This window comes from Vulpes lagopus, chromosome 6, assembly GCF_018345385.1.
Source record: "Vulpes lagopus strain Blue_001 chromosome 6, ASM1834538v1, whole genome shotgun sequence".
NCBI classification, from domain to species: domain Eukaryota; kingdom Metazoa; phylum Chordata; class Mammalia; order Carnivora; family Canidae; genus Vulpes; species Vulpes lagopus.
Window position 1 is genome coordinate 63,543,555 of NC_054829.1, and position 19,349 is coordinate 63,562,903.

Below are 19,349 nucleotides of genomic sequence, written 5' to 3' on the forward strand. Positions count from 1 at the left end.
TATCCGAGCCCTAATTTAGTCTTGCTGTCTCCTGCTTTTATTTCTAATTAAATCTTGGGAAAAAATCACAGAATCCTCTGAACACTACTACATGTTCATGGTTTCTGATACAAACATTATAGAGAGTCTTTCTCCATTACCCCAGTCATCTCCTGCTCCCATTGCCCTCAGTAGATGATACTCTAAACTTTTACCATATCTCAGCCCATTCTCCCTTACTCATTAGAGCACCTCAGGTTCTACTTCACTGAAAATATGAAGGCTGTCAGGTGAGAACTCCCTTAACTTTTTGTTTTCCTTTCTATAGATGTATTTAAACCTCGTATTTCTTACTCTAGTTTCTGATGTTTCATTCAAACTCTTGAAACTATCAGTCCAAACTCGTAGTGACTAAAATTTGCACAAGCTTTAGTAAAACATTATTCTTTGGAAGGATGCTCAGGTAGAAGTGGAATTGAGGCAAGTGCTAAATATTTCTCTTATAAAAGCCTAATGTTATTGCCTTGAATAATACTCTTGTCACTCCACATCTTTCTCTGAGAGTAGTTTATCTCTGTAGTTTTCCTTGTTCATTTCTGACCTGTGTACTCTGTTTTCCATTTTGATACTCCACTGAAGCTACTCACAAACACATTTAAAAGGCTTTTTTTTGTTCCTATTTGATCGTTTGGAAACATTTGACATTATTCTTTCATTTTTGAGCTATTTTTTCTTTCTCTCCACTGTCATTTCTCACCCTTATTTCTCAAGTGCTTTCTTTTAATTTTCTTTGATTTCCTCTTATTTTTCTAGCCCTTTAGATGTCTGTGTCCCCAGGCTTTCTGTTCTAGAGCTTTTTCTCAGGGTAACTTCTTTTAAATCTATGGCTTTAAATACTGTCAAACACTGATGACTCCCAAATATATATATTGAGTCCAGTTTTCTTCTGAGCTTTGACCTATCTTACTATTGTGCCTAATACATGTTGTAGTATCTTTCATAGATACTATATGATTATCTGATATGTACTATATAAACCAGATTTGGACCGTTTATTCTTCATTTCATTGAATAGAACCACCATGTAAGCTAGAAACCTGAAAGTTTTCTAAAATTCTTACATCTTCTTTCATTCTGCTGCCATGTTTGTGTACCAAGTGTCTAAGACTATTATTTTATTTTTCTCATGTTTATTCTCTTCAACTGCTGTGTTAGTGTTGTCACCAGTCTACAAGTTGGCAGGTATAAATATATGAAATTTAATATTTGAAATTTTCTCTTATAGATATCTTCAGGAAGTAGGTTATACAGATACAATATTAGATGTACGGTCTCAGCGGGTAAGGTCATTACTTGGACTATCCAGTTCAGAACCAAATGGATCAGTAGAAACAAAGAACTTAGAACAGATCCTGAATGGAGGTGAATCTCCCAAGCAAAAAGGACAAGAAATCAAAAGGTATGATCTGTACTTATAGGTTAACATTGTTTATATAATAGGTACTCTGAATCTCTTTACTTCTGTTATTACTGTTAATTTTTAAAGCAGATAGAGTTCAGATTTAAATACTTTTTCCCTCCTCCATGGTACCGTGGGCAAATAAATTTTCTGTTTAGTTGCTTTTTAAATTGATCTGAAGTTTTGATACCAAGAGAATGGGTATAGATCTGAAATAGGTGCAAAATTTAAATTTCAATTTGAGAGTAATTTCATGTAGTTCAGAGCTATTTTAACATTCTGATTTTTAAATTTTTGCTAGGGTATTTTCAGTAAATTATAATGGTACTCTATGTGAAAGAAACAAGATTTTGTGTTATGTTTGTGTTCAGAAAGCCTCGATTTATACTTCTTAAAATTTAATGTCTTTACTGAGATAAAATTCATATACTATACATTGCCGCCATTTAAAGTATATGGTTTGTTTTCAGGATGTTCAGAGTCACTCAGCCATCACCACAGTCTTTGTTTTGAAATTATTCATTATCCCCAGAAGGAACCCCATACTCCTTAGCCATCACTCCCCATTGCCCCCTCCACTCCTTTCACAGCCAACCCTAAGCAACAGTGGTTGGCAAAAGTCTGTATTTCTATAGAGTCCCTATTCTGAACATTCCTTTAAAAAAAAAGGGATTTTATTTATTTGAGAGAGACAAGGCACGAGCAGGAAGAGGGGCAGAGGCAAAAGGAGAGGGGGAGAAGCAGACCCCCTGCAACAAGGAGCCTGCCTGCCGCTGGCTCTTGGGATCATCACCTGAGCTGAAGGTAGACACGTAACTGACTGAGCCACCAGGTGCCCCTATTCTGAACATTTCACATAAATGGTTATTTTGTGAGTGGCTTCTTTACCTTAACTTCATATTTTTTAAGCTTTATCCAAAATTCCTTTTTATTGCCAAATAATATTGTTTTATGGATATATCACATTTTGTTTATTCCTTGTCCAGTTGATGGGTGTGTGGAGTGGTTCTACATTTTGAAATAGAGACCAATGCTACTTTGAACATTGGTGTATATGTGGACATATGTTTTCAGTTCTTTGGGTATATATATATATATATACATACATACACACCCAGGAATGAAATTGCTGAGTCGTATGGTACCTCTGTGTTTACCTTGTCGAGGAACTTCCAAATGCTTTTCCAAAGTAGCTAAAATATGTTTACATTCCCACCAGAAATTTATGAGCTGTAATTTCTTCATGTCTTCATCAATATTTGATGTTTCTTGTCTATCAGATGTACCTTTGGTTAATATAGACTTGATAATGCAAGGAGTTAAAATAGGCAGATAGAATTTTTTTTTTTTTTTTTTTTTTTTTTTTTTTTTTTTTTAGACTACTAGACGGTAGACGGTCACCTTGAAAACATAGATTGGAAAAAAAAAAAAAAAAAAAAAAAAAAAAAGAAAACATAGATTGGAGGGGATCCCTGGGTGGCTCAGTGATTTAGCGCCTGCCTTCGCCCAGGGCGTGATCCTGGAGTCCCGGGATCGAGTCCCACATCAGGCTTTCTGCATGGAGCCTGCTTCTCCCTCTGCCTGTGTCTCTGCCTCTCTCTCTCTCTCATGAATAAGTAAATAAAATCTTTAAAAAAAAAAAAAAAGATTGGAAAGACATAGAAAAGAAAAAGAATGGAAAAAAAATAGATGAGTTTATTGAGTTCCTTTAGAGTTTCAGAAATGAATAATGTGTATAATTCATAAACTAGTATTTAATGCCATAGCTTTATTTCATGACATTATGCTTTTATTTAAAACATGTACTGAGGGATGCCTGGGTGGCTTAGCAGTTGAGCATCTGCCTTTGGGTCAGATCCTAATCCTGGGTCTGGGATTGAGTTCCACATAGGAACTCACTTCTCCCTCTGCCTATGTCTCTGCATCTCTCTCTGTGTGTCTCTCATGAATAAATAAATAAAATCTTAAAAAAAATAAAATGTACTAAAATTTTCAAGTTAACATAAGCCTTTGCTTTAGGGTTTTTATTTCTGAGAAATAAAATCTCTTCAATAAAATTTGACATCAAATAGAGCTCTTATTTTCTTTACTCTGGCTTTTAGGAAGTGCAGGATATTTTTGTGATATATGAGAAAAAACAAAAGTATTGTGCATTTTTAAGCTTGTTAGTTAATCAGGCTGAGTAGTTCACAGAATTTATAATATTTAGAGGAATGCACACCTGAGTCTGAATTAAGTCTCTGCACCAGACTTAATCTTCATGTAAAGCTTCTTGCCTTTACAAGATTAAAACTTTTTTTTTTTTTTTTTTACAAGATTAAAACTTTAATAGGTTTCTTTTCTGTTGTGTTTCAAAAAACACATAACATGAGATCTATCCTCTTAACAATTTTTAAGTGTACAGTGCAGCATTGTTAACTATAAGCACAATGTTGTAAAGTACATCTCTAGAACTTTTTCATCTTACATGACTAAAACTCTATACCCATTGAATAGCAACTCCATATTTCCTCCTCCTACCATCCTCTGGCAACCACCATTCAACTTTCTGTTTCTATGAGTGGCTGTTTTAGATACTTGATGTAAGTGGAATCATGTGGTGTTGGTCCTTCTTTGACTGCCTTATTTCACTTAGCATAATGTCTTGAAGGTTCAGCAATGTTGTAGCATATGACAAATTTTCCTTCTTGTTATGGCTGAATAATAATTCCATTGTATATATAGTATATACCACATTTTCTTTATCCATTCATGTGTTCACAGATGTTTAGCTAATAGTTGTTTTTAATCAAGGCTGATTTCCATCTTAGTATACTTGTGTAGTCTGAATCTGCACTAATGCAGGTGTGTGGTTCACTAATTATTTGGGCCTTTGGAAACTCCTAGAAATGAGAGAAATGATCTAACATGTTGAGATTTTAGCAGAAGGATGTTTATTACGTTCTTATTTATAATAATAAAAAGAAGCAATCTTAATGTTTAACAGTACAGGAATGGCAAATTTTAAATCATATTATTAGAGGCAGTATAGCCTCTATTCTGAAGAGTGACCAACTAGGTTTAAATTGTGACTTTACCACTTACTAGCTATGACTTTGGGCAAGGTACTTAACCTGCCTGTGCCTCAGTTTGCTCACTTGTAAAATAGTGATAATAGGGTTAATATGAAGAAGAAGTGAATTAATAAGGGAGCGTTTTTAGAACAATGCCTGGCACATAGTGCTAGCTATGATGGAGTATTGTGTATCCTTTGAAATGTAACCCTACTAGAGTAATGTTTACTAGATTCTGCTGAGTGAGTGTCCCTCTTGTATTTGTTGGTTTATTATAGGGGGATGTTTTGGGTGTATAATGCATCATGTCACAAAGTGTCTACTTTATGAGGATTCACAGGAAGACAGAGTTCTCTTAGATCTTGTAACTAGGAAAGGCTTTGTTGCTTCTTAGTAATTGATCTGATTTACCTTTGAACCTCCAGTAGTTGCTCCCTTTCTTTTTTTTACTATGCTTGGAATCTTGGTTTATTTGTGCCCTGCAGACATGCTTCTCCACCCTCCCACCCCCTTTCATCTTTTTTTACTTACCAACCTTACCCTTGGTTTCATTTTATTTTCTCTTCATCTAGACATACTAATTTTTTTTTATTCTGTTAGTTTTCTTTCTAGAGTGAGAGAGGATAGTAAATAAATAATTGGCAAAGAAAAAGAACTGTTATAAAATACCATAGACGAAGACTTTTGCTTAAACCTCATGGATTAAAGCCACATTTTAATTGTGTGCCTTCTGGACCTCTGTTAAAATGACAGAGACTTTTTAAAACATATTCACACATAAAAACCAAACCAAACCAAACCAAACAAAAAACTGAATATGTAGGAAGAATGAGAGCATATAAATATTCAATTTAACAATTTTGAAAGCTGGAAAGAAAATGGAGGAATATTCCATGCCATAAATCTAAGGGCATTCAGAAGCAATAATAAAAGGAACAAGCCAATTAAAGTCATAAAAGACCAACAAATCTCTGAAGGCTAGGGAATTAGAGGTATCAGATATATCTGAATTGGATTTAGAGGGGGTTATGATAGGAATATTGGTTTAAAGTGGATGTAAGAGGTAGATAATATCTCAGATCTCCCCTTTTATCCTGTGTAGCAAGCTGAACACCCCTCTACCTATCGTGGTATATTTTCTTAAGATTTTATTTATTTATTCATGAGAGCCAGGCAGAGGCAGAGGGAGAAGCAGGCTCCATGTGGGGAGCCCGACGTAGAATTCTATCCCGGGTCTCCAGGATCAGGCCCTCGGCCGAAGGCAGCGCTAAACCACTGAGCCACCTGGGCTGCCCTATGGTGGTATATTTTCTAGTGAAGTTGAACCATGATTTCTGATTTCTTAAGAACTAAAGCAACTCTACTTAATAGAAGTTAAGTAGATAGGATCTACTTAACTGGAAACTGGAAGAATTTCTAAATCTCCAGCTGAGCAGTGAGATCCCCTGTTTTCTTCTAGTATTTGGCTTCTGGTATATTGGCAGTGGGTCTTAGGGTATTGAAATTTATCACATAAAATAGAAAAGACTTAATGATACTGACAATTGGGATCTGCCAGCAAAATGATGAGCCTCTGTCCTGTCATGCAGAAGTGAAGTCAGCTGCTTGGCAAGCCTCACCCATGCATACAGTTAGCTTTTTAGTGCTCCATTCTAAAGGTGAACATTTTAGAGAAGACTTTAATATGGAAATTAGTGACCAAGGAACCAAGGGGGGAAAAAAAAAGAACTCAGAGAAAATAGGGAGAAGATTTTTCAAAATTGTAATGACTCTTCTGAAAAGACTGAGAGAAGATAATACCTCTACAAAACAAATAGGATATTATTTAATGTTAGACATTAAGGAGGATGGGCACGTGATGTAATGAGCACTGGGTATCATATAAGATTGATGAATCACTGAACTCTACCTCTGAAACTAATAATACACTATATGATAATTGAATTTAAATTTTAAAAGCTCTTAAAAAAAGGTTCAATCAGATATCAAGAAGGTACTGTTAGAAATTAAAAGGTGTGATAGAAATAATTTCCATGTAAGAGTTGGAAAATATGTTGAAAAATCATCCCCCACCACCAAAGGACAACAGAGGAAATTGGACTGAAAAGATAGGAACGCTCAAAAATCAGTCCAGCAGGGCCAGCATCTGATGAGGAGTTTCAGAGAGAACAGGCAAAATGGTCTTGAAAAGATTATTAAATTAGCAATAAAAGAAAATTTTCTGGAATACATTTACAGAATGTTAATTTCCAAGGATGTTTCTAGACTAAAAGAATTCTTTATTCATTATAAAAATTCATTCATTATAAAATTATTTTTAAAAATCCATACAAAGGCCATCATCCTGAGTGCTAAAAAGAAGCATCTCAAAAGAAACAGCCTGTTAGCATGAAAATAGGGTAAAGTCTCGGACCCTTTATAATCCGTGGTGGGTTTAATTTTCATTTTTTTAAAAACTAATGATGTTGAGCATCAGTTTATACCATCCACATATCTTTTGATACAGTGTCTGTATGAATAATGTTCCCATTTTTTATTTTATTTGTTAACTGTTAGCCCTTTAAGTGTTCTTTATATGTTCTGAATACAGGTTATCTTCATCAAATATGTGACTTGCAGATATTCTCTCCCAGTTCATAGGCTTTTCTTTAAATTCTGTTAACAGTGTCTTTCAAAGAACAAAGTCTTTAATTTTGGGATGTCTGAATCATTTTCTTTCAGGGATTGTATTCTATTTGTTTTTTAAAGCCATCCATGTGTATTGCTATGATTAAATACAAATTTTAAAACCTAAAACATGAGTTTCGCTTTAGAGAGAGACATTTCTAGCCAAGGGACAGCACTACTTTATTTGTGGAAGTTCAGAACAGAATTATCATGTCTTATATGTACTATTTTCTATTTTTCTGTCATTAGTGTACCAATTTTGTCAATTATCTTTGTTCATTCATTCATTCATTCATTCATGAGAGACTGGGGGGGGGTTGGCGGGCAGAGACACAGGCAGAGGGAGAAGCAGGCTCCATGCAGGGAGCCTGACGTAGGACTCGATCCCAGGACTCCAGGATCATGCCCTGGGCTGAAGGCAGGCATTAAACTGCTGAGCCATCCGGGCTGCCCGGTCTCTTAATCCCCAGATGTTAATACATATTATAAATGTTGAGCTGGAAAATGTGCATTGTGTTATTGTGGTAATTTGTCTTTACTAATTTGTATTTGGGAAAATCATCTCTTTGTACATTCCATTTTTATGCAGGTCCTTAAACAATGTGCTGGATTAGGCAGAGTATAATAGACCTATTAAAATCCTATGCTATGTTAAAAAATAGTCTGAATTGGGGTGCCTAGGTGGCTTAGTTAAGCATCTGACTTTTTTTGTTTGTTTTTTTTTAAATAAGATTTTGTTTTATTTGAGAGAGAAAGCCAGAGCACGTATGCACGGGAGGGGAGGGGGAGAACGGGAGAATCCCAAACAGATTCCACACTAATGTGGAGTCAGACTCAGGGCTTGATCTCACTACCCTGAGATCATGACCCAAGCTGATACCAGAGTCAGACACTGACTCTGGGCGAAATGAGCCACCCAGGAGCCTACGTACTCTGTTGATTTCTGCTCAGGTCATGATCTCAGGGTCCTGAAATCGAGTCTTGTACTGGGGGAGGTGGGTTCCTCACTGGACATGGAGCCTGCTTAAGATTCTCTCTTTCCCTCTCCCTCTGCCCCTCCCTCCCCTCGCTTAAAAAAAAAAAAAGTCTGAATTTGAATTGTATTGTGTCCTTAGAAACAATCAGGGAGGGGAGAAAGCTCCAAATTTTAGATTGTTATTCTTTTTGGTACCAAAAGATCTAGTTCAACCCAAACAGTTTATAGGTAAAGAAATTGAGGATAAAAGGTCTAAGTGACTTGGCCAAATTCCATCATCTAGTTAATGGAAGAACAGAGAGACTTATTGTGAGAGTCTGTGTTGGGCTGAAATTGCCACTGTTCTCTTGGCTTTTGTTTTTAAGATTTTATTTTTTTATTCATGAGAGACAGAGAGAGAGGCAGAGACACAGGCAGAGGGAGAAGCAGGCTCCATGCAGGGAGCCCCATGTGGGACTCGATCCCGGGTCTCCAGATCATGCCCTGGGCCGAAGGCAGGTGCTAAACTGCTGAGCTACCCAGGGATCCCCTGTTCTCTTTTGTCACTAGACATTTAAACAGCTCTTTCAAAACCCCTTATTTGTATATAGTGGAGGAACGCAGATTATAGTTTAAAAAGTGACTTCATAGGTAGATAAAAATAGATAACTTTATTACCTATTAAATGAATGGTTTTGAGAGACTTGGAAGTATTTTTTTAGTATATTAAGAATCCTGTGAGAAAATCTGTGAAATTTATTGGAATATCTGTATCTGATTTACACCACCACTTTAAATCTGGGCAGATTTTAGTCTTCAGACATTTGGGACAAGCTGTAAGAGATTGTAGAACTATAAGAAATGCTAAGCTTTTGTTTCTTTCTTATGATGGCTTCATTTTGAGATGTAATACCATATTTGAATGTCTGTTATAAGATTTTGACTCAGTAATTACTCGAAGTATTTTGGTCAGTAATATTGGAGAAATTTAATGGAACAATCACTTTTACTTTATTCAGAAAACATAAATATTCTTCATAATATTCTTGGATAAAATACTTAGGTAATGCATTATAAATAGATTGTCATTGGAATCTCTATACTACTTTCAAGTATTGTTTTAAAATATGAACCAGAAAGAAATGTTAGAATTAACTATTAGAATATTTGGATTCATCTTTTTCTCCTTTGACAGGCCCTCTGGTGATGTTCTGGAGACATTCAATTTTTTAGAAAATGCTGATGACAGTGATGAAGAAGAGGAAAATGACATGATTGAAGGCATCCCAGAAGGAAAAGATAAACATCGGTTGAATAAACACAAAGTAGGAACTCAAGTTTTAATTTTTATTAGCTAAAACAAATACACACATGTATTTGGAATAGAAATTTTCAAGATATCTTAAGTTACATTGAGAGTGATTATTTTTTATCATCTCACTTGAAAGTTTTATGTATTATCAGTTCTTATTATTATCCACATCATGGTAGTGTATAGTATTTCAAGTATTTTAAAAAGAGTGCATAGGTTAAGCTTTTGTTCCTTGGGATGTTATAGTAATGTTCTTGTTCGTCAAGAAAAGTTTCTAGGCTATGAAGCAGTTTTCAGTGTTCCTGTCACATTTCATGTGTGTAGCATGGGTGAATGGAGATTTTGATCCATCTCTCTCTTTTTTTTTTCCTGGGAGGCAAAGCACTGTTAATTTCACAGCTACTAACTTAAGATCAGTTAAAATCCTTATTAGCTATGCCATATCCTTGTGAATTATTAACTACATACGCAGTTCTCAGTGAGTGAAGTCAGTCAGTTTAACACAATGTACCAGAATATGAGTGAAAAGGCCTATAAATAGGGGTAATTGTGAATCTATGATAATTAAAGAACTTAATTTTTTATTAGTATAGTATCTTAACCATTTTTTACTACCACATTACTTGCATCACATCTTACAGTAATCTTCACATGACACTGTTAAGAACCATTTATATAGAGTATAATTTGGGATTGGTGAAATAAGTAGAAAAATCTAAAATTTTGTATATGTAAGTAATTTAAAAATGGGAGTGCAAATATAAAGATAATTGTCTGAAAACATATAAAGGATCCCTTTAAAATCTCGGATAAAAGTAATTCTTGGCTTATGTTCCATTTACAGATAGGTAATGAAGGTTTAGCTGCTGACCTAACAGATGATCCTGATACTGAGGAAGCACTGAAAGAATTTGATTTTTTAGTGACTGCTGAGGATGGTGAAGGAGCTGGAGAAGCACGGAGTTCAGGAGATGGCACAGAATGGGGTAAGGTGATAAAGAAATGTGGGGGTGGGAGAACAGCTTTTAAAAATGCATTGCTATTAAGTATTATATGTGGAATGTGAGTATTTGAATGTGTGGTGGCAGTTAAACCAGAGCAAGGGGAAATGGTGTTAATAATTTCAGGGTATTTTGCACCAACTTATTTAGATTTGTGACAAAACTATTGTTTGATGTATGCCTTTCGGTGGATTTTGACTTTTGAAATTTATTTTGATTTAAAGTTGAAAGAAATCCAATTTCTTTCTTCTTACATTTAAAAAAAGTGTGTAGTTTTAAACATTCCCATTATTTAATTTGATAATAAATCTAGGTTTAAAGATTTAACTCTTCCATTATGCCCGTACGATGTTACCTGACTTATTGCTAGAAAGTAATAGAGCTCCTAATCCTAAATTAGAGCTTTACATTGAACAAGGTTTAGTGAGGGTATTAAGCTTTGTTACATATAATATTTAGGATGTATATGTCAGGGCCTAGCCTTTAGAAATGACGTATAATGCTAATAATAATCCACCCATAACTAAAATAAAACAGTTGTATTTATACAGTGTTAAAAACCATTTAAAAAATAAAAGAATAATAATTATATTATGATAGTAGCTGAGGTCCACTATGTTGTTCAGTCAGCTTTTAATACCAGCACGTTATCTGGCAGGTAGAACTCACACTATGTTACAGAGCTTTATTGGAGAAGGTTAATAAGTACCTTAATGCATATTTCAAAGGAACACCAAAGTTGCTTAGTTACTCACAAAAGGAATTATCATTAGCTTCTTAAAAACTACTTTGGTGATGAGGATCATATGTTATTTAAAAAGCCTCATTCGTGTATTGAAACTGAATTTGCTAATAGAAAGAGAAACAAAACCTAATAGGTGATATAATTATTATCCTGATAACAGTTCAAGTACTTAAAAATCTGAATTTTGTTACCAGCTTTCTTATTGATTATAATTCTCAAGCATTGTTTCAGACTTTTACTTAATCTCTTCTAAGTGGAACGAGAAGAGGCACATTCATGGAAAATATGAAAAAACTTCAGAATTGCTTTCTAGACTTGGAATATACCTTTTTGTACTTACTATTTGGAAATGGCTACATTCTAGTTTACTTTTCTTAAGAATTAGCCTTGCTCAGGAGACACTTTAATAAAAATATCAAAGTTTTCTTTAAGCTTCTTTATGCAACTCATTCAATGTTGGAAATATCTAATTTTATTCCCCAGTAGTTTCTAAAGTACTGTCTTTTTTCAGGTTATTTTATAATTACATAAGTACATTTAAATTATATAAATATATAATTATTTCATAACACATGCATTTTAGGAGGTTTAGAACCCACATATACCTGTGAAGAAGAAATTAAAAATAATCTATAATGCCACTATGTAAAGAGAATCATGGTTAACATACATGTATATCTATCTTTACTTAAAAGATTTTGCTGAGTGCCAATTTATAAACTACCCTTTTCACCTAATCTTCTGTAACAGCATTTTTAATAGCTTCATAGCTTCATAATATTCTGTCAGTATGTTCTATTATTTAATTGGGGCTTTACTGATGAATACTTAGATTATTTTCACCAAAGAAAATCACAGTAGTTTTCAAATACCCCTATAGCTAAATCTTGGCACACTTCCCACTTGTTTTGCCTAAAATTGCTGGAAGTTTAACTGCTAAAAGAATATACAAAAATTTCAGGAATTTAATTTATATAAAACAGCATTATTTCTTTAATTATGAAATACATATTGTGTGCAGTCAGTTGTTCCTTCTGTCCAAAGACTTTTAGCTCTAGAGCAGTTTCAAAAGCAGGCCTAAATAGTGAATGATGACTATAAAATACTTTTACTATTTGAGAGTGACCTGATTCTCTTTGTGTAAATGGAAGTAACTGAAAGTCTTTTCCTTATAGATGAGACTGAACTTTAAAGCGTTTTAAGTTTCCTAAAGGAGGAAAAGAACAAAATTGTTTAGGAAGTTTCTTTCCTTCACAAATGAAAAGTGTCAAAGATCTATGCAGTGTTTCTGAATTTTTCATTTCTATTCAACAGTGCTATATTCAGTTTTTCCAAAACCAAGAGGATGGATATACAAACACACCTTTATTTAACTCATTTGCTTAAATTTGAATTTATTTACAAATGGGAAGGTGGCGGTTTTTGAGATCTAAGTTATGGAGTAAGACTTTTGTTTTTTTTTAAATAAGTAATGTATCCTAATGAAACCTATCCCAGTACTCACCCACAATGGATAATCTGTTATTTCATATTCTGTAATATTAGAAAGCTGCTCAAATATATCTAATTTTGAATACTTTATCCTATAAAGCCACTACTATTTAGGAAGCTTTTAAATCCTATTTTCTTCTGTTATCTATATTAGGTAGTGTGAGTTTAATTTTGGTAGTTTTTAGTTCTCATAATAAAAAATATTAGTCAACATTTCTAATTTGGTCTTTCTCTCATGGAGACTTGGCATTTTGAACATATTTGATTATTTTCTCTTCTACTTTGAAACTGTGATTTGTAGAAATTTATAGAACTATAAAATGTAATTAGTACCTGAATATTTGTATTGAAGTATAATGGATAAATAAAGTACTAAATATTTGCGTAAAGTGAGGTTAGTTACATTTTTATACTACATTAAGTAGATTATATAATTCCTCTGCTTTGATAGTTAGAATTACCATAGTAGAGTTTTATGTTTTTGTGGTTTTGAGTTGTTAAGGGTCATTTTTTGTGTGTGTGCATATTTGTGCTTTCTTCTAAACAAAGTTCCCCTAACTGATTCAACCTCATTTCTTGGTATTTTTTCCCCCTAGATTTTTATAAAACAGAATTAATATGTAGAAGATTATGCTGCCTCTTCCCTTTTGCTCTTAACTATTTCTTATAAGCAATATCAAACCAACTGTTATTACCAGGCAAGTTTCAGGATGTTTTTTTGTGCACATATGCATTCACCAACCTGTTCTTTGCACTGCTCTGAGTTAACCTTTGTTTTCTAGACTTTAGGTTATCTTGCAAGTAATACTTGTTTTTTTCCTTAGGCTTATCCTTTTCATTCCTTTTGCTTTTTCACTCCAGTACCCTTTGCTACTTGAATTAGAGTTACTCACAGCTTTATTTTTTTTTTCAGAGGTCTCTTAAAAAACTATTTGACTATCTTACTACAATCTTCTGTCCTATGATATTACCTGTTTAAAGTTTACACCACTTAAGCTTTTTTTTTTTCTTTCTTTCTATAGGTTTAAAATGTGTTAATTTGGTTTAAGTGGTCACCTTTAAAAATAATTGCTAGCTTTATTAAGATGAATACAAATGATTAATTCTTTAAATCTCTTTTTTTGTGAGTATTCATGGAGTTCACAGAATAATTTCTGGTACAGCAGTTTTCAATAAACTTCATGATTAGAGTACACAAAAAGTGAATTTAAATCAGTATTACCACAGTATTACAAACAGTATTAAAATTTGCAGATTTGACAGATAATCTTATGTATAAATTTCAATTTTGAGCAACCTAGTTTTAAGTAATTCAAGTTGGTAAATTGACTTAAAAGCTTTGAATTTAGCTTTTTATATATTATCTGCTAAGATCATAAGATCATAGGTACACCCATGGGGAGAAAGTTATAACACTTACAGTAGAAAAAGGCTCAAGTTACAGTAAGTGAATTTCTACATGACATTCAAATATGAGGATTTCTTATTTTTACTACATATAGCAGTCTATAAGGGGTGGTGGTGGCTTTTTTTCTATTCACTGTATGGATTAGGCCAGTGAGGCCTAGGCAGTTTTTTGAGAGTTGTGATCTAGAATATAATGAGTTATCAAAAATTTAGCAAGTATGTTTTTCCTAAAATCTTACTATTCTGTCAGCCTGTTGATCGACTTAGCCTATATGTTTTGGTATAATTTTTCCTTAGTAGGATGGTTATAGAAACTCCTAGTTTGTTGCTCTATGATAGAATGTTAAACTTTCTAGTAATATGGCTGTTTTAAAACTAAACAAATGAAGGAAAAACCCTTAATACTTAAAGTAATTCTAATAGACTTATTTTTATTCTGCTTCATTTTAATATTGTTTTTCTTCTAGTTTACTAGAGAGTAAAATTTTTCCAGGCACGAGTATTTACTTAAAATAAATACAGATTTGTTATTCAGCTCAAATAGCTGAAGTTTCATCTTTAGCAGATGTACAGCAATGTATGTTTTCACTTCTCCATGCTTGTCACTGCTTTCATCTTACCCTAAAAAAAATCAACTCAAAAAATTCTTCAGCGGAATTTGAGTTTTGTTTTTTTGTTTTTTTTTTTTTTTTTTTGCTAATCTTAGTTGTAGACCAATGGAAGAAGGTAATGAGATGTTGAACTATTTGGGTGGGGTGGGGGCCGAGGTGGGATTCTCTGAATGCTTTGTATGTATTATTGGAGACACTGTATTTTGGAATTATATGTATGTATTATATTGGACTAGAATGCCTCTCCATTAGTATAGTTATCCCGTGCATGCAGAAACAGTGTGACAGAAGGTGCATGAATATTTTCATCAATAAAATGGCACTGACCTTTCCAGCTTGCACTCTTATGAGTAGTTCGCATGTAATTCATTCATTTGCTTTTATGATGCTGGCTGAATAATTTTTATGAACATTTTTATAAAGATGCAGTGATCTATTTTGTATAACATTAGTTTTCTAATGTCAGTCCGTTGAATATTAGTCATTGAAAGAATAATAACCCTCAAATTTGTGATTCATAGAAATGAAGTACCATTTAACTGTTAGTATTAACTGTTTAGAAACTTTTGAGATGGGCATTTAGAATTTGAGTTGTGAATACCAAAACTGAAACTGCACCTTTAAAGTATTTTGGGTATATGCTGTTAGTACATTTTTATTATGATTATGTAAAGCTATAACAGTTTACTGCCAACAGCTTGCATTGCCAACTGCTGATTTTTTTTCTTTTAATAATATGCTGCATGTAGATAAAGATGACCTCTCCCCACCTACTGAGGTTTGGGATGTAGACCAGGGACTAATAAGTAAACTGAAGGAACAGTACAAGAAGGAACGAAAGGGGAAGAAAGGGGTGAAGAGTAAGTGCAGATTCTATTATAATTTTTGTATACCAATCTTTGAGAAAAAAAATTCAACTCTTGTTTTTTTGTGTGTACCTTTTTTTTTGTTTGTTTCATAAAGGGGGCAACTAACTCTAAACTTTGTTGTATAATTGAAATTTATTTGAATATAATTTAGATGTGTTATTAATCAAGTGAAAAATCATTTTAAATAATGTTGATAAGGATGAAGGAAAGATTTTAAGGGAGGTTTTTTAATTTTAAAAGTTTACCAAATTGTAAGGAATATTGGTCTTGGAATTAAAAGTAAAATAAATTTGTTCAAAAGGAAGAAAGCATAAATTTCCTTAGTTTTGATTAAGTAGGGTGTTACAGCTATAACCATCTACTATCCAGGTTACATTTCTTAGTTTGGGATTACTTAAATATAGTGACTACAAAAGCTCTTTCCATCGTTGCTGAACTTAATCCAACAGCAAACCAGGAGGGCAGCAGAACAATCTCTCCTGGGTAGTATTTTCTTGATTACTCTGGTGGAAGGCTAGACGAAAGGGTAATCATAGTAGTAAGGTTTGTTTGGTGTCTAGCTGAATAACTTTTTTTCATAATATTTTTCACTATGTTGTATCTGACCAGTGTAGTATAAAAGTATAAATTTAGCTATAGCACTTCTCAGAGATAGGATTCATTTCTGTTTTGTGAATCAAACTTTAAAAACAGCCACATGAAAAGCATCTTCAGACCTTTGAATATTAAATGAAGAAACTTGAAATTTACTTTGGGGAAACTTTATTTTGAACTGGCCATTGGTTGTTGCTAGTCTCACTTTTTTGACTATGTCAAGGACAGAGTGATGGCAAAGGCTAAAACCTTGTAGGCATTCTTTCCATATTTCTTTTTCCGGTGACAGATAAATTAGCTTATAAAATGGCAGGTGTAATGGAAATGGGTGTACATTTTTTTCAGTGAAACTCGTTTTAAATGGTTTAATTTATTGTGGAAGCTAATGAGGGGAATTTAGGGGACTTGTTACACAGTTTTCCTTTATAACATTATACCAATTTGCTATGCATGTGAATGAAAAACTGTTCTCTAAGAAGTTTCAGATTGTACAATGAATTGCTTATTGTATTTAAAAACATTTAGTACTGGGCAGGGGCTGTGTTCAGCTCTAACATCATTTACCTATATAACTCATGCATGTTTAGTATAAAAGTACTTTCGCATGATTGACTATTTGAATATAAACATGACAACATTAGAATTTTAGGATTTAGGTCTTTTTAATGAAATGAAATAATTTATTAATCTAGTAATACTAGATTACTTATGTATGTTATTCATGAATTGACTCATTTGCTGAAGATTTATTTAGATAATGTTGCTTTAATTTAAAATACAAATACCACATTCCCCTCCCCCCCAATATGATTAAATCTATACCTTTTTGAGGTTTAGAAAAGAAGATATAAGCCAATTTAAGGTCTTTTTTAGTTGTAGGTTTTAAATGTATCTAAAAAGTGTTATACTCGCTTGTTTAAGAAATACTAAAGCAAATGAACTGAAACTAAAATTCAAAACCCCTGTAAAATTTTAAATTAACTTTTAAGAAATAGAACAGTTTTAGTATGAACAGTTTTCTTATTTGCCTGTCTAAATAAATAAATAACGAAAAAACTGACACTTCAAAGAAGACATAATTTCATGTCAATAAGTATTCCTCTGTTTAACATGTTTTCATGTTTGTTTGGGTTTTTTTTAACCAAACTACCTTGTTTTTATTTTTTATTTATTTATTTTTTTTACTACCTTGTTTTTAAATATAAGGGTTGGAGAGCTTTGTGAGGTGGACAAAAAGGAATTGCTGTGATATAAATTAGGAGCTGAGGCCCACAGAGCCATGCCTGAGGCTCTCATGTCTCAGTACTGTTTCATTATATAGATATGTACTGTATTATTTAGCCAGATCTTTTTAATTTTGGTTTTATGTCTGTTTTTTGAAACAGAGACTAACTTTGTTTATATAACCATAAAAATAATATATTCTTGTTACTCAGTATAAGAAGTGTATTATATAGAACCAAAAAGTGAAAAACACCCATGGTCTTAATACTTAGGGATTAATATTTTACATATATCTTTTTTAAGTGTTGTCTTTATATATAAACCTTATTTTTAATTTTTTTAACAAAAATATCAGTTATTTTAAATTCCTTTTTTCTTAATGTTTCACTGTCACCTGAATAAGATATAACTTTAATGGTTACATAGTTTTGCAGTTTGTAGGTTTAACCTGGCCTCCGTTAATTAGACCTTTAGATTGTTTCTACCAATGTCAGCGTCTTTAAGGTTAGATAAGGTTATATATAAAGATAAGGTTTCCAACAAAATGTCTCAGGAATGAAATGGGACATAATGTTTTCTTTTCGCACTTGCTTTGTAAATTTAAGTAAAACCCTTTTGCTGTTACATATATCAAATTCACTATGAACATGTTGGCTCTGATTCCCTGATATGAAGACAAAACTTTAAGGACATAAAAAATTGTTTTTTTAAGTTGTTGGATCATAACTTCTAATGTCTTAATTTAGGTAGATCATCATATTAATTAGCAAAGATATAGTTTTACATGAAAAGTATAAATCATGAATTTTCTTATTTTTATTAGCTGTCTTTTTTGGGTTTTATTCTGATAACTTTAATCAGAATATAGTTTTGTACAAGATAGAATAATTCATAAACTGTAGTCTTTTGATTTCTTTATTCCAACATGTGAATGAATTATACCCACTCAATCACTTTTCTACAGATTTTTTTCTAGATTCTTAGAGGGAAGAAAATTATTTGCTAATTTTATCATATAGATTCAGTAGATGTAATCCAACCTAAATGCCTTTCTTTTTAACGGAAAGAAAAAAGTGGTGAGAATATCAGCTTTTTAATTTTGTAAAAACTCAACCATGATTTGATTCTTAAACGGAAAGAATTCTGAAATCCAAAGCTAATAAACTGTTGGTTGTCTTCTAATTTGTTTACTCCACTTCTTCCTTCTTTTTTTCCACCTGAGGCAAAAGAAAATTACTTAAATGTGACACCTTTGCCTTGGATTGTAGATACAATTCAGTATTAATTTTGTGCTAAGTGACATTTATTTGGAAGCTATCCTATATTAATACTTCTATAAGTAAAGACCATAAAACTAAAGAGATTTGATGCAGTTACTTTGTTCTGAGGCTTCAAAAATGTTTCCTTTTCTTTTTAACTTTTTATTTGGACATAATTTCATACTTAAGGAAAAGTACTATTGCAAGAATAGTACAAAGCATTCCATGTAATTTTCACCCAGGTTCCCTAATTGTCAACGTTTTACCACATTTGCTTAATTTATTTCTCTCTCTGTAAATATATACATTTAATATTTTGGACAGTTCAGAAAATGAGTAGGTTGTAGATGTATTGTTCCTTAAATGGTTTAGCAAGTGACTACAGTACAATGATGAAAATCAGGAAATTAAAAAATGTAGTAGTTATCTGACCTATAACTCCGTTTTCTTTTATTCTTAATAATTTCTAAGGGTTCTGTAATTGGGGAAGGGAGTCAAGGGGAGGTTCTATATTTCTTGTTATGTTAAAATTTTGGTCTGGTAGGAATTTTCTAAAAGAGTTTTTGATGGTCTCCATTTTGCTGTATTTTATACCTCAATAAAAACATGTAAAGCAGTAACAAAAATCCCATCTCAAATGTGAAATCTTTATTTAGAATATGAGGAAAGGAGTTAAAAATTTTTAAGACTTCCTTTGATTTTTGACTTTTTTGGGTTTTCAAT

General features: G+C 32.7%; 1 protein-coding gene across 3 annotated transcripts in view; it reads left to right on the plus strand.

Annotated features, from left to right (window-relative positions):
- The window catches only part of STRN3 (striatin 3), a 115,312-nt gene that overhangs the window by 66,414 nt on the left and 29,549 nt on the right, over positions 1 to 19,349 (plus strand). For 2 of the 3 annotated variants that reach the window (XM_041758279.1, XM_041758278.1), the window contains exons 5-8: positions 1,265 to 1,438; positions 9,309 to 9,438; positions 10,270 to 10,411; positions 15,430 to 15,540. In XM_041758279.1, coding sequence (XP_041614213.1) covers positions 1,265 to 1,438; positions 9,309 to 9,438; positions 10,270 to 10,411; positions 15,430 to 15,540 — 557 coding nt within the window. The remainder of the gene's footprint in view (positions 1 to 1,264; positions 1,439 to 9,308; positions 9,439 to 10,269; positions 10,412 to 15,429; positions 15,541 to 19,349) is intronic. The other variant, XM_041758280.1, reaches the window with a different exon arrangement.